At 41.4% G+C, this 15,660-nt stretch overlaps 2 protein-coding genes across 4 annotated transcripts in view; one reads left to right on the top strand and one right to left on the bottom strand.

The window, feature by feature from the left end:
* The first annotated feature begins 189 nt into the window (after positions 1-189).
* LOC148413137 (delayed-rectifier potassium channel regulatory subunit KCNS3-like) lies at positions 190-3,912 on the top strand. Its single transcript, XM_088433366.1, has one exon. The coding sequence runs from the start codon at positions 1,661-1,663 to the stop codon at positions 2,939-2,941; it is 1,281 nt and encodes a 426-aa protein (XP_088289492.1). The 5' UTR covers positions 190-1,660; the 3' UTR covers positions 2,942-3,912.
* A 2,683-nt stretch (positions 3,913-6,595) lies between these two features.
* The window catches only part of LOC148413136 (disheveled-associated activator of morphogenesis 2-like), an 87,328-nt gene continuing 78,263 nt past the window's right edge, over positions 6,596-15,660 (bottom strand). For all 3 annotated transcript variants that reach the window (XM_088433288.1, XM_088433291.1, XM_088433290.1), the window contains 7 exons: positions 15,511-15,599; positions 13,376-13,544; positions 12,874-12,981; positions 12,665-12,725; positions 12,311-12,442; positions 9,778-9,948; positions 6,596-8,742 (listed from right to left, as the gene is read on the bottom strand). In XM_088433288.1, the coding sequence (XP_088289414.1) occupies positions 8,515-8,742; positions 9,778-9,948; positions 12,311-12,442; positions 12,665-12,725; positions 12,874-12,981; positions 13,376-13,544; positions 15,511-15,599 (958 nt within the window). In that variant the 3' untranslated portion in view covers positions 6,596-8,514. The remainder of the gene's footprint in view (positions 8,743-9,777; positions 9,949-12,310; positions 12,443-12,664; positions 12,726-12,873; positions 12,982-13,375; positions 13,545-15,510; positions 15,600-15,660) is intronic.

The raw sequence follows: 15,660 nt of genomic DNA, 5'->3' as shown, positions 1-15,660 counted from the left end.
GATGTGCCTTCTATAATATTACCGTGCATGGGAGGTGTATTGGACACACTAAATCGTCCTAAGGTGTGATTGGGTGCGTGAATGGTTGTTCGTCTATGTGTGCCCTGAAACCGGTTGAGGGTGTCCCCCGCCAACTGCCCCAAATCAGCTGGGATAGGCACCAGCAAGCCTGCGGCCCTGGTGAGGACAAGTGGCTCTAGAAAATAGATGGCTGGATGGTTGCTTTTGCACAATGCTTCGGGTCATTGTGTATCTGGATTGTGACATTTCATTGAATGAGTCACGCCAGATCAAAAACACTCCATAAAGTTTGTCCCCACCTCCGCCTACACCCCCCACGCACACACGGATACACACTATACCAACACACACGCACACCCTCTTCTGACTTGATGGCTGCGCCCCTGCGCATGAGTCATGTGTAATAGATACTTGACTAGTGCTTGGGGTTGGCGGTGAGCACAAACATCCTCATCACCAAAGTAAACCTGCAGAGGACACTTGCACCTTAAGCATGCACGGGTAAGCAATCATTTTTCTCACGTCTACTTCGATACAGAGATGACTGGACTTTTATGTTTTGAGTTGGATGGCGTATTTGGCACTTCTCAATATTGATGTTTAAAATGATTAGATTAAAAGCACTGTGATAGTTATGGTTTCTCATTTGTGCTTTTGACAGCAGACCTGTTTAAAATCTGACCTTGGAACCCCGTTTCCTGCAATATGAGTGTTTTTGCTGTCTGGTAACCTAATCCTTGTATGAGAATGTTCTTGCGCGTGCATAGGTGTCCATTGATGAAACACTGCAACATGCCTTCTTTGCACATTTCTGTAGTAAAGAAGTACCGGTTTTGAATGTAGACTTTGAAATATCAGGGTCATTACACACTTGATATTTCAACCCTCAAGCACAAAATTATGCAACACGGACATTTTTTGTCTATTAAAGGTGGAACTGGGACAAAATGAAACTGATTTGTAAACATGTAAACATGATTTAATATAACAAATAACTCAAAAGTTCCTTTTTGCACGTCCCTCGTTTGACCAAATTAGTGCAACAGAGCCATTCAATTTGAAATAAGTTTTTTTCACAATGATTTTGTTTTACCAGACATGCATTAAATAGCACTTTACAAATGATATTGATGGCTTAAAGTAGATGAGTCAAATGATACGATGGATTATCACACGTACTCATTGAAAATGTAACCACATACAAAAAGCAATGAAATAAATGGTGCATTTAGAAGGAATTCTCTTTTGCAACTCTGGGACGTCACAATGTTTGTGCAGTGGCCAATTTGGTTTTTCAAAGCCATTATGCTCAGTACAATAAAAAAAAAAGTGCGTGTTACACTGTAGTTTCACACCACTGCGCATTGTTCGAATAATAGCTGTACAGTATTATTATCAACACATCACGGCATAATTGTTGGTTCAGCTCTTGGTTTGATTAACATACTGTGTCGGAGTGCTTGAACTAGTTAGCTTGACAGGTGGTCACAGAAAACCAAATGTTCACTTAAAGCATGTCAGTGGGATTGGATGACAAAGTAGGACATGCAAGAGGTACACTAATTTGTGTGTGCGCGCGCGTGTGTGTAGGCAAGCAGTCCCCTGAGAGGCAGAACAAGAAAGCATCTTGTATTGCACGATGGTGTACGGGCAGATCCTTCGCAGACCTGCCCCCGATGATTGCTTCATCATCGTGAACGTTGGCGGTTTCAGGCAGAGAATGGAGCGCTGCGTTGTCAAACGCTTCCCCCACACTCGCCTGGCACGTCTTCTGTGTTGTAGCTCCTTAGAAGACATCCTGAAGCTCTGCGATGACTTTGTTGCCGCTGAAATGGAGTATTATTTTGACCGCAATCCACTTTTCTTCTGCTACGTCCTCAATTTTTACCAGACGGGTAAAATGCACCTGGTGGACGGATTGTGCGTGCTGTCCTTCTGCCAAGAGATCGAGTATTGGGGCATCAAGGACGGTCATCTGGACGTGTGCTGTTGTGAGAAATTCCAAGAACTCCTGGATCAGACTCAGGACATGGACTCTGATGAGGGGAGCGTCAAACTCCAAGACTCATCTGCTGAGGAGACGTCTGAAGTGGATTTGTTCGACAGCACCTGGTGCGCGGACGTCCGTCGGAACATTTGGCTCCGCCTTGAGAATCCATCCTACTCCATTTCGGCCAAAGTGATGGCCCTCGCATCTCTGAGTGTGGCTCTGGTCTCCATAGTGGCCATGTGTGTCCACAGCATGCCAGCCTTCCGTCAGATGGACCACAACGACAGAGAGGTTGACCATCCAGGGCTGGCGTTCCTCGAGAACCTTTGTGTCCTGCTATTTTCCGCAGAGTTTCTCCTCCGTTTGATGGTGGCGCCATCAGCCAAGAAGTTCTTGCGCAGCCCTCTCAACATTATCGACTTATTGTCCGTCACGCCTTTTTACGTGACATTAGCTTGGGATTTAGGCCCAGTGGCCCAAGATGACAACTCAGAGTTGGAGAACGTAGGCAAAGTAATGCAGATCTTAAAACTCATGCGACTGTTCCGCATCCTGAAACTGGCCCGCCACTCGGCTGGCCTCCGCTCGCTCGGGGCCACGTTGCGACACAGCGGCCGTGAGGTGGGGCTCCTGGGGCTTTTCTTGTTAGTGGGAATCTCTACCTTCTCCACCCTCATGTACTTTGTAGAGAAGGAGTCCATGGAGTCCGAGCTGCACACTATCCCCATTGGCTGGTGGTGGGCGACCATTAGCATGACAACGGTGGGCTACGGCGACACGTTTCCTGTTACTCTTGCTGGGAAGCTCATAGGAACACTCTGCATTCTCTCTGGGCTGCTTATTGTGGCTTTGCCCATTACCAACATCTTCAATAAATTCTCAAACTTCTACCAGAAACAAAAGAAGACAGGTGGCTTTTCAGATCAATAATCAGCAAATGAATGTGATGGATGGCACAGTGGGAGACGTATGTCTCAAAGTTTGGAGGTCGCTGATTCGATTCCAGGCTCCGGCCTTCCTGTGTGGAGTTTGCATGTTCTCCCTGTGCCTGTGTGTGTGTTCTCCGGGTGCTCCAGTTTGCACCCACATTCCTAAAAAAAAAAAAAAAAAAAAAAAAAAATGCCAGGTGGGTATATTCAACACTCTAAATTGCCCTTTGGTGTGTTTGTGATTGTGAATGCTTTGCAATGCATCTTGAGCAATTCTTTCTTGATAGTTTTCACTTTCCAGACATGTTTATTTACATGACTCACCTGTCCATTAAATATTTTTCCAGAACTACAATGAATCTTTTACTGTAGCTGTGTCATGGCAAACTCTAATCTGGCCTTCATGTGTTTTGACGCTTGCTAAAGGTTTTCACTTTGTGGAGAAACGTGTACTTTTTCTGCCAAAGTCGTCTCTTAATTGTTGACTTGATCACAAAGACACCCCCCCCCCCCCCCCATCTCCTTGATTGGGCAAACTGTTGTGAGCCACGAAGACAGCAAATCGCAAATCGGCTAGACCTGAACAAGCTTTTAAAAGACAAGGAAGTAAATGTTATGCAATGGCTAACGCCTGACCTGAATTTTCACATACGATTCGTTTACTGAGGACAAAACTGAAAGGAAAATTCGGCAATTGAAGAACAGCTGCAACAGAGGCCCGACAGACGACCAGATGAAAACCAGGCATCTGGTGATGCCCGTGGCGTGGTTTCAAGACTTTAGCCTCTCCTTAATTCCAAAGGTTTTGCAACAAAGTATTGAAAAGTGACAACTTGATTTACAATTGTTTTAGTTAGTGCAATTGCTTTTGGTGGCTGAAAAGGTGGAGCACTCATCTAAAATGTGCTGTAATTCCCATATGCTTCACTTGATCAAATTGTAAATATCCTCAAATTAAATCTCAGTCTGCACTTAAAAGCACATCTTGATTGTTTCATTTCAAATCGTTTGCGGTGTTGGAGATGCAATGCTGCAAATTGTGTGCATGTGTCCAAATATTGACGAACCTGACAGTATTTCAACGTTTACAGCTTGCCACGACAACAATGTGAGAAGACTGCATCGGCGTTCTTGTACCAGTTTATTATTTGCGCTTGAAGGCTATGCCCTTCATTTTGTCTCAAAGTCACAATGCATTTAATTCATTGTGTCCATTTAGGAGAAAAGCGACATCAGCAATACCTATGGTCATGTTGGTGATCAAGGACTGCCAAATTTTGCTCATGGACGCTGCTGTGTCATCAGATTAGGCCAAAAACTCACAGGAAGGTGCAGGATGTTATCCCACAGGACAAAAGGACAAAACAATGAATGCAGAAGACCGAGTGGTTAGCACCCCTGCCTCACAATCAAGATGTCAGGGTTTTGAATCTCACTTGCCTTATTTGGGTTTTGACACCTTTTTTTTCCACATGCATTTAGATTTCAATTGTGTGTTTTCAGTTGTGAAAGCATAACTACAGTTTGGCGCTTCTTTTCTTCAGCTGGAAATTGGAACTAAGGACAAGACGAGGGGAATTATCAACAATTCCAACAGCTATCGTCAGGCTTCGGACAAACACCTTCCGACAAAAATCTTGTCATAAAGCAGCTAAGAAAATGGGTGGATGGATATTTAAAAACCTTGGACATAATAAATTGTCCTTCGGTGTGATTGGGTGCGTGAATGGTTGTCGCCTTTGTGTGCCCTATGATTGGCTGGCAACCAGTTCAGGGTGTCCCCCGCCTACTGCCTGGAGACAGCTGGGATAGGCACACACACACATATATATATATATATATATATATATATATATATATATATATATATATATATATATCTAAATCATCCTTTTGCTGTGGCTCTTGGTGACTTTGAAAATCAATAAATTTAAAATAAATTTAAATTACAGTAATTTATTGGTTTTCTAAATGTAATTGTAAAAATTAAGCCTGTGTTGCTTTTTAGCCAAGTAAAATATTACTCTATTGGACACAGTCAAGTTTTTAAAAAATGTTTTTGCCACTGATTGTGTTTCAGAGGATTGCAATTTTCCAAACATTTGGCTGGCATTGTAAATATATGGCTGTTATTTTATTCCAAAATGTATTTTACACAAACTGAAATATAGCCCTGAAAATAATAGCAGACATGCAATATATTACTGAAAATAAGATGGCATATTGGTTCTCATGTTTGGGTGACTGCAGATGGAAAATGTTCTCTTCTGTATTTCACTAATATGAGGATTAGTTTAAAAAAATAGTACAAAAATATAAATGTATTAACGAATAATAGTAATCATATTACTGTATACGTTAATACATAGATATTTTTCTCTGCAGTGATATCCTCATATGTCAAAACACTTTGGGAGATGGTCATAATGGTGCTTTGAGTATTGAAGGTTGTCGACCCCTGACCCCTCTCAGTTCGCCTTAAACCTTAAGGAAGAACAAACATTGATTGCAAGGGACAAGGTTTATTGTAACCCTACAAAAGACACAGGGTGAGGAAAATACAAAACAAAAATAAAATTATAGAAATAAAAAAAAATATATGTTAATTCTTACACAAGTCTCAAAATTATCCACCTTACACCAACTTTAGTTTATTAATCATAGTTTTAATATATCTTTTTTTCATAATGCTGTGTACATACAAAATATAGCAAACTGAATAAGGCAAATAAATAGAGGTACAATTTACAGGAAAATGCAACATTCCTCCAAGATTTAATGGTGTTTTAGTTCAAACATCAAGAATGGTGTACAAAAGGTTCTTTTTTTTTCTTTCTTTCTTTTTTGTCCAACTGTACATTTTTATGTGAAGGGTACTTTATTCTCAACAATATAAAATACTGACACCTCACAATTATACAGCCTCCAAAAGTGGGTGCAACATTTCTCAGGCAGTACAAAGTGATGTATAACTTTAAGAACGGCTTCTTTTTTTTTTCTTTTTTTCTTTTCAATTATTTTTTTTTTCTTTTTAATAGCGCAAGCAACTTTCCTATTCAAAGATTAAATTCAATACATCACACTGTGTGCACACTTCTTTGGGCATGCAGCTTGATGCCAAGTGCATGTTGGTACAAAAAAACTAAACATTTCCCCGATATTTTCTTTTTCTTTGTTTTTAACATGCCAGAACCAATGACACCGACATGTCCGGCCTGTGTCCTCCACAATCCTGTCTCTCATCCCTCATTTTTCCAGCGGCCCAGCCGGAGTACCAGTCCACTTGCGCCTTTCCTCTTTTTACAACACTTTTTTTGCAGCACCCTTCGCAGTTCAAAGAAGTAACCCCTCAAAACATTGCAAATGGAAATGTCCCGTAGTAAAAGTGCATCAAAAAAGCTACTAATGTCATTATTCTTGACTTCCATGTTTTACACTCCAAAATCAGCCAGTCAATGGCCTATAATAAACACCCAAACGTGATACAAAAGACACATGTAATAATACTGACGAGGTCGCAGTAAATACTTTGCCCTAAAATGTGAGGTTAAATCTCCGGATTAGGAGTTGAGAAAAGTTCTGCCATAGGTTGATATACTAATTAACTGTAAAGATAAAAGAGTAGCGGGGGGGGGGGGGGGGGGGGGGGGGGGGGGGGGGGAAGTCAAATATACAGAAGATGCTGGTTAAGTGGTGCTGAATTCAGGGACAAAACAAGACACCGCATTCAGTTTGAGCACAACTGTGAAAAAGCTAAAAGAGCAAAATAAATGGGAGTGCTGGGAGACGAAACCTCCCCTTATACTTCCTTTCTTAAGACTCATTTTAGAACACAAGTGCATTTTAACTGTCTAGGGATTCAGCTACATAGCTGCTTATTATTATTTACTGCATGGGAACGCAAGCAGTCCCCAATGCTTTAGATATGACCTATACCAGCTGCAGTTTTTTCTTTTTTTTTTTTACCAGCATATCTGTACATCTGTTAGCAGCACCACACAGAAAGAGGAAGGTACTTGTGCACAAACAAGGGTCACAGGCACTTCAAGGTGAACGTGGTCAAAAGAAGCTGACACAAAGGATAACACAAGCAAGGAACTTTAGAAACTAACATTCTCTTCTCTCATAAGAAAACTTTATGATGGATTGAGTCAAGTGCAGGGCGTGAAGTAGGAAGCAGAATTGCTGTTCTGAACTGTTATTCTTTTATCGACTGGATGCGGCTTTTAAAACTGTTGGGTGGCAAAAAAAAAAGTTTTTATGTTGACTTGGAGTACTGAGGATGGTCACGTTTTTGCCAAATAAAAAGATTTAGCATTCTGTGCACAGCCAAATGTTACATTACAGTATCAAATTCGCCACTTGAGGTTTCCTCTATTCTCCTTATGACTACTGAACATGTTGCCCTCTGGTGGTTACATAACAAACTACAACTACTCAGTGTTTGCACTGAGCCAACCACATACATTGCAGCATTTATTACATTTACTAAGCTTTTAGAAATGCATATATTAAATTATTTCTATCACTACTTCCAAAAGTGTTTTTTTACCAACCATGTTTGCAGCAATTGGTCGCCTATAAAAACTTTTTTGGACTTACAAACAAGCAGAAACATGAAATAGTGTTTTTTTTTTTTTAAATCGACAATCGTCTGTTGTGCGCACCATTTAAAAGAATGATATAGGAATCTGTAGAGGCCACTGGTATTGCACCAAGCGTAGACATGGAATAGCAGCTAGGCAGAATGTTAGTGATGGTGTTAAAAATGAGACTGACGTCTATTTTGCATTGTGAAACCCATTCCCAGCGTGGACTTTCTAGGCTGGCAGCCGAGCCTGGAAAAACTGCCTGCGGAGTGTCTGAAAGTGTGTATTACCAAATGACCTCATCATGTCTGTTGGCAAAGGAGGGGGACGCACGCAAACCGTAGGCTGGTGAGACCGAAGAAGCTGCAGTGCAAACGGGGCAAACAAAAAGGAGAAATTCACTTGATTTAAAAAAATCAAGTGAATTGCAGTGAATACATAAAAACCTCTTTAGATGGACGTACAAATTCCTAATTTCAATATGTTTTCTGAATACACGGACACGTTTCTTTTGCTTTGGCACCGACTGCAGCCAGAACATTGTTGTGGACTTCTGACACATTGATGCGGCCATGAGAACAAAGAGGTCATGTGACCACCAGCTGCATCATTCCTCGCTGGCGTTTTGAAGATCTTCCATATCGAGATGGTTTCCAGATGTGAGCTTTTCTTGATTCCCAATCGGTAAGTCTCGCTTTTCGTCTGTGCGCGCGTGATCCCGGACGAGGGGACGAAGCCTGAGAGTTTATTGGGAAGAAGCGGTGAAAAACACGAAGTGGCAGATGGCGAGGGGTTGAAGCACAGTGGTCAACGTCACGTGAGGATGTGTCACAGTGGTCTGCACCAGGTGTCCCTCCCGCCTTGTGTCCGGATCAAAAGATCACATAACGTCCTCGGGGACGTGTACGGACACGGTTGAACAAGTCGCACCATGAGATATCCACATCGGGGCTGAGCTTCGGGCGCCTCCATTTTTTCTGACTTTCTAGTAGTTGACTTTTGTGACGGCTCGTTCCCGTCCACCTCCGCCGCCGCCGCCGCCTTCCACCAGCTGGTTGACGGAGCGCTTGCGGTTGCGTTTGAATTTGTTCAGGTCCTTGTCAAAAACTTCGCCCGAACGCAGGGCCGACACCAGGTCGTCAAATTCCCCTCCGACTTCGTCTGACGCGCCGCTCTTCTTGGACCGCCGTTCCCGCTCCCGCTGCTCTTTGAGCTGGACAGAGTGGGGAATTGTCATATGCTTTTTTTTACAAATAGAAAAGGCAGCAAACATTTGCAAACAAGGCCCAAGTGGAAATCATGCCAGCAGTCAGTGCTTATATTAACTCACATTTTAGTAAAAGTATACAATTTTAGTCTCATTGGTGTATTGACAAACAATTGCTTCAATGATATTTGTTCTGTTTTTGATCAAATATTTATGCAGTGGAACCTGTACTTATGAAATTAATTCGTTCTGGAAGTAATTTTGTGGCGTGACTAAATAGAGCAGCTTTTTCCAGAACATGTAAATAGTCTAAACCATTCCAAGCCCTCCCCAAAATGCTCATGAACCCTTTAAATGAATAAACAAACTATAAGAATGCATCAAAAACAGTAAATACATATTAGAATTACATTGGTGCACAATAATAACATTACTGTATTTTCCAGACTGTAAGGTAGGTGTATAAGCCGCAGCCGCAAAATATGAGCAAAAAAAAAAAACGATTTTTGTCACGGATAATTTGTCATGGATAAGCTGCACTAGACTGGAAGGCGCAGGTAATAACATCCGATCTTTGCAAAAAGATGATATATGAAGTTTATAATTTCTTGTAGTTATTTAAATTTTTTGCAAAACTTGAAATGTAGAAAATAGGGTTTTGGAATTTAGAGAATTCGGTAAATATTTCCCAAGAATCTTTTCAATGAGCTAAATATTTTTGTTTTGAAATGGGAAATATTTTAACTGGGGAAGACATGTGGGGGGGGGGGGGGGGGGGGGGGGGATGTATAAATGACAAATTAGAAAATTTGAAAGTGAAATGTGTGGAATACGGAAATTTTTGGAACAGTATCCAGATGTTCTTAACACGGTGAAGTGTAAAGTATTTCCAATGAATGGAAGTGGAATGGACTGAGTGGGTTGACAAATGTGGAAGGTGAATCACATAAAACAATTGTTTCGGACAGTTGTTGGGGGGTGGGGGGTTGCTCTTAAGCATTCATACAAATATGACATTTTGACGGCATAGCGGTGTCTCACCATGGCCTCCATGCGCGCCCGCCTCTCCTCCTCGTCCTTGCGCCTCTGCATGTTCTCCAGGTCTTGCCGGGCCTCGCTGAACGACTGCAAGAAGGTGTCGAAAATCCCAAAGAACTCGTCGGGCTGCATCCTCCCTTCATCTTCTCCAAAGTGCTTCAACGATTTGGTGAACTGCAAAGGGAGAAACACGCTTGTCATTCCACATTCATTCGGGTGCACGGATAACACTTCTGACAAAATTCAGTGACCTCAAAAGACCTTATTTACAATGATGTAAGCAGCACTTCCTCTCTGTTCAAACATCTCAAGTTTTCCCAATATCCCTGTAACTTCAGGTGCAGGGTACACTTTGTGGATTATTACATAAAAGGCTCCAATGGATATTACGAGATCTGAGAGATCATAGACGAATACTACATTAAAACATTGACAAATGAACTGTATGTAGTAGGAAGTGTGATAACCGGGCTACTTTCCCAGTAATATGTAATCATGCTATCATTATGGGCTGGTCATCATGCCAATCAAAACATCATTTTCCTCCTCTAATTACATTTCCGGTCAAATCTGTTTCCTGTGCTCAACATGGGCGTGTTTATAATCAGGGGATGCGTATACACAAAAAGGGAAAATGGACCAAATAACAGGTGACATGGATCTGTATTCTTTAAAACCACACATTGATCCTGTATATTTCGTATCTTCCCTCCCCATACGCCGATCATGTTTTCCATGATTACCAGGTTGCCTCCTCATCCCGCCACTAACATGAACTGTGAGGAGCAGAGGTTCTGAACTCATCTTGCAAAAGCTGTGCCTCCACTTGGGAACACCTCATTAAGACCAGGGAACAAAAGAGTTAAATAGAGGCACATCGGTATGCACTAATATCAATAAATCACAAAGGGCACAAGCTTTTTGAACAACCAATCGGAAGCTACCTTGTGGATATGAGAAAAATGCAATCATTGTTTAGAAATCTCCACAACAGACTTTGCGTACTTTAGCCATCACAAACTATGACATGAATGAACTCGATAAACCTTGATTTTATGATCCCAACAATATTCAAGATTCGAAAGCGGAATATGTCCAGCGCCAGACAGATGTAGTAATCACTACCGTAACATGCTTCAGCAAGAGGCTTGCTTTTATTGTTGCTACTATATGGAGCTCCAATCCATGTGTAATTGACCGAAATAATAGTGCACACTTACACTGAGATTAAGATAATTTAACATGAAAATTAAAACACGCACACATGCGCGATGCATTCTGATTTGCTAAGCATTCCAGAACTTCATCTCATGGCTGCTGTGAATAACACGGAATGTAATTTAAAATACATTACACGCATAATCGGAGTGCTTGAATAATAAAAGCCTGGAAGCACTTCAACAGATGAATGAATAATGCTTTCACAGTGCTACAACTCCAACTATAGGAGCTAACAACCCGAGCCTGCAATTTGTATCCCATATTTAGCACAGCAACCATAATTTATATTTTATTCATATGTCATGTACACATACAATCCTTACAGTAGTTCAAAAGAGGAAAATCGGTCTTGTATGTTTGTGTGTGTGTGCACGTGCTGTTAAGGATAAACCAAACAAATCTCTCTTGATGAGAGGGAAAATCCCTTCTGTCCTCTGGAAACCTGCGTCCCAGTAACCCTAATGACCTTGGACAAGTGTAATCCTTTGAAATGTATGTAGTAATGCTGGAATTCGGGGTGTGAGGTTCTTTGTGTATCCCTGCCACAAACATACACACACATGCATACATACACAGCTTTAGGGGACCATCTATTGAGCCGAAACTGACCTTGATGCTCTCAAAGGAGAGTAAAACAATTTTGACAAGTTTCAGTCGGACGTGCATTTCGTTGAGCACGTTTACAGTCTGGCCCGGTGAACAGAGGTTCTTTTCTTCCCCCATCTGTAACTGGTGTCCCGCTCCCGTTTTTTCACCACCGACATCCCAACAGGCTCGTTTTCCCTCAAAATCCCCCAATGACAAATAACGAATTGGAAAGGAAGCATAACTTGGAGCCGCTTCTCCCCCTCCTCATCTATCACACACTGATCAGGGGTGCATTGGAAAATGAAGGCGGCGGTTAAAAATAATTGATTGCAAAAACGTCAGCCTTAAGATGTGCAAAGTCTGCAAATCTTTCAGTCCTGTTTTCATTTTAGTATCTGCAACTTTCAATCGATCAATCCAGAAAGAGCCAACTCAATGCTTTGTCCCAGATGGCTAAAAATGGAAAGGGGAAACGAACAGTAACTCAAGGAAGAATCCAAAGCTAATAGTTCACCGTTGTGTTTCCTTGTCATCGTAGAAGAGATCTGATCGAACAAAGAAAGTTTTATAGTTTCACCCTTGGGAGTGGAGTCTTCCATTATCCCTCCTCTTCCCTAGCTAATGTGAAGGGATCGGCAAAACCTCAACTGGCTAAAGATTTCCTTTCAAGCCACCCACATGGACTTGCAAACATTTTCCCTGTACGGCCGGTGGGTTTAGCGGTTACCTTGTCCTTGGCCTCGCCCAACTGATCCTCCAATTCAGAGAAGCTGAATCCAGCCACGGTGATGAAGTCACCAATCACAGCCACAAACTTATCTCCGCGTTCCCTTGTCCTGTTCTGCTGATAGTGCAGCTCCTGATGCAAAAACAGTAAATAAAGCAAACAAACATTGGCTAATTATGCTTCGCATGTTTTATTAATTGCATGTTAAATGTAAATGTGCATGCTCCCCAAATAAGATGTTTGCTTTATTTTAGGTCAATCACTGCATTAAAATTGCTGTTAATTTGTGCCTTGCCCCAAAACCTAATTACAGGGATGATAAAAACCAGTGGGAGGGAAACACAACAAACTCACTGCTTCAAGAGCCTTCAGTCCACTTTTTATACTGTGCACCTCTTTTTCCAACTCTGCCAAACTGAGAAGCAAAAGAGAAAACACACAGAGAACAACATGAACGTTCCTGCGAATTTAAGGCTACGATTCTTTGTTACTGTTTGAGGGACCTTCAGTAATTTGGTAAAAAGGGCCTTTGCATCAATGTACGTCTGTGTGATTAAACTCACTTGACTTTTGCAGCTTCTGGTATGCTGCTGAGGTCCAGATGGATGTGCAGCGTGTCAGGGTAGTTCTTTTCAAAGATCATGATCAGGTAGTGCAACATGGTGATGTTCCTGGGAGAATGCAAGAGGGATCACAGACCTTACAATTCCAGTCCGAAGTTTGGAAAGGACTTCTTATTCACTGTTTTGTTTATTCTTGGATTGAAGATTACTACTTAAATCACTAAGACATATTGATGACTATTATATTATTAGCACATCTGCATTCAGCAATGGTCACGGAAGAAAACATCTTTTACCGATATACCATTTGTTCCTTTGGAATTTTCTGACCTTTCACCTGCTAATATTCATTAGCTAAATGAACTGGATTAGCATTGTGACAATCTTAAAGCCACGGTAGGTGTCTAATCTAGAAATGCCGTGTGACCTTAATTACAATGTAACGTGTTTTTTTTTCCCCAACATTTAAATGACAACCAGCCAGTTCATTTCAGGAGCTCACCTGTCGATGCTAGACTTTGTGTCAGCAATCTTGTTGAGGCTGGACACCTTGAACCCAAAGGCATTTCCTCGCTGGCCCTTATTCATGAAGTTGCCAAAGGCAAGAACAACTTCCAGGATCTGAGTGAGCCTCTTGCTCCGGACCACTTCCTTGGAAGCATTCAGAATGGCTGTGAGAGAAAACCCAAGCAGAGAAGTGAATGGCAAGCATCCTACCAGTGGTGGAGAGAGCATTTATTAAGCATGTCACTTTGAAATTCATACTTCATTAAGTGCGCTCAATGTAATGTGTTCCAAGAGAACGCATCTACATAGTTCTGTATTTTCTATACCCATTAGACTAATACAGTTTAGACTGTACAGTTTCCATATTTTCAATGTCCATCACAATGATTGATCAAGAAGTCGTTTACAAAGCGGGCAGCTCAATGGGGAAGCCCATCAAGTCATTCTATATCCACTTCTATAAATGACAGCAGGGAGAAGAAGGGAAAGCTCCAAAATGAGCTGTCAGCTTCCTTCCCTGGGAGAACAAACTTCGCTGGCAAAGAGCAGGTGCTTCCCTCTCTCCGCAGAGGAAACCTCAGTGTGAATGTTAAAACCATTACAATCTGTACTGTTACTGTTCCAGGTCATTGTGCCACAACGGCGCATGAGAATCATTCTTCGGTCTCTGCTCACAATAATGTTTGGTATGATGCACAACAGCCTGGATGAACTTTGTCCTGTCGGCTGAAAATTCTCGTATTAAACACGTTGGGTGGTCCAGAAAATTGCCTCATCTGGGGTAACACAACGCAACATGATTGAAAACTTAGTATGTGCGGTTTGGGAACATTTGGATCCAACAACAAAGATTTCAAGAGGCTTGGATCCCGACCCAATCCTTGCAGGATTAGGCTTCTGTTTTCTTTCCAGTCCTCAAGCCCACAAACGTCACAAGATACATTCTATTTGATCTCATTCGACAACAAATGCTGCAGCGCACACAATTAAACTATCGGCTAAAAAAATAACAAGCATGCGAGCGCACGTGACTGTGGACCTCATTGGAAGAACTTTTTCCCCCACTTCAGGTCTTTGAGCTGAGCTGCGTGTTTACGAGCAAAGGCTTTTCCCTCTCAACAAGGGCCAGCTTTCCAAAACATCATCCGTGGTAACCTGCAGGCCCACTTGCAAAGGACGCCCTCAGTAACCCATGCACACACAAGCTCCTGGACCCACAGTGTGTCGATGCTAATGATGAGTGACATTTTTACACAATTATATTAGCAGCTTGCCCGAAAAACAGGCACTAATAAGTGGAATCTTCTGCTACATTTGCGCAGAAAAGCAATCCAAGTGAAACATCCGACTTCACAGCTGCTTAAGTTAGGTTATTTAAAGGGGAAATGAAGTCAAATATTTCTTTTAAAATGATATGTTCTGGGGGTCCGAATCTATTTTACGAATAGATTTGAGCCTGATTTTATGATGATTTTTTTATTTAGAATGATTTTCTAAAGTATTTAATTGACAATGATTTCTGTGGAAAGTATAACTGATTAACACTAGTCTCCTTTGCAAGACAGAATGACGATATATGTGTGTGTGTATAACAACATTAGGCCTATAATTGCAACTCTAGATTTTGATTCATTGACGTACCAACCACGAGAAGGAAGTTTGAAAATATGTTATTTGATTAATTACTGTAAACATGTTAGATGGAACATATATTGTAATTAAGTAAACTATCAAAGTACTTCCTCCCTCATTCTTTTTGATATATGTCAGCTTTTATAGATTGATATAAAGCCCAGGTTTATTGCAGATGACTGCATTTGAATGCACCATGTGTTTAATATTATACAGCGACAGTGTAATTGACACCTCTATTATGTTCCATACAGCCCCACTTGTCTAAGTGTTGTATTCTTATGAATGTTGAGTTTGTGGAGAATGAATTAAGCAATAGCCATTTCACAGATGTCATTTTCAATTGGCCGCATTGAACATTTTATTGTCAAGAAAATTGTTTACTTGAGTTCCCCTTAAAGAAAAAATGCAACACTGCATCCTGATAGCTTGAGTCTATTTTAAAACAAAAACGAATCTATTCAGTATCCAATGAATACAGATGTACACAAGTTTCACCTTCCACTTTTGGCTTGGTTTCAGCAAGGCGCTCAGCAAACTTCTTCTTAAAGAACAGTGCCTGCAGTCTCTGCTGATAGTGGTCAATTCTAAAGAGAGAAAAGGAAGAAAAAGTCAACAGATGGGAGTTGAAAGGTCAATCATTTACTT

This window comes from Hippichthys cyanospilos, chromosome 14 (genome assembly GCF_059441005.1).
Source record: "Hippichthys cyanospilos isolate Australia breed blue-spotted pipefish chromosome 14, RoL_Hcya_1.0, whole genome shotgun sequence".
In the NCBI taxonomy this organism is placed as follows: domain Eukaryota; kingdom Metazoa; phylum Chordata; class Actinopteri; order Syngnathiformes; family Syngnathidae; genus Hippichthys; species Hippichthys cyanospilos.
This window is presented reverse-complemented; position numbering and strand designations above follow the sequence as displayed.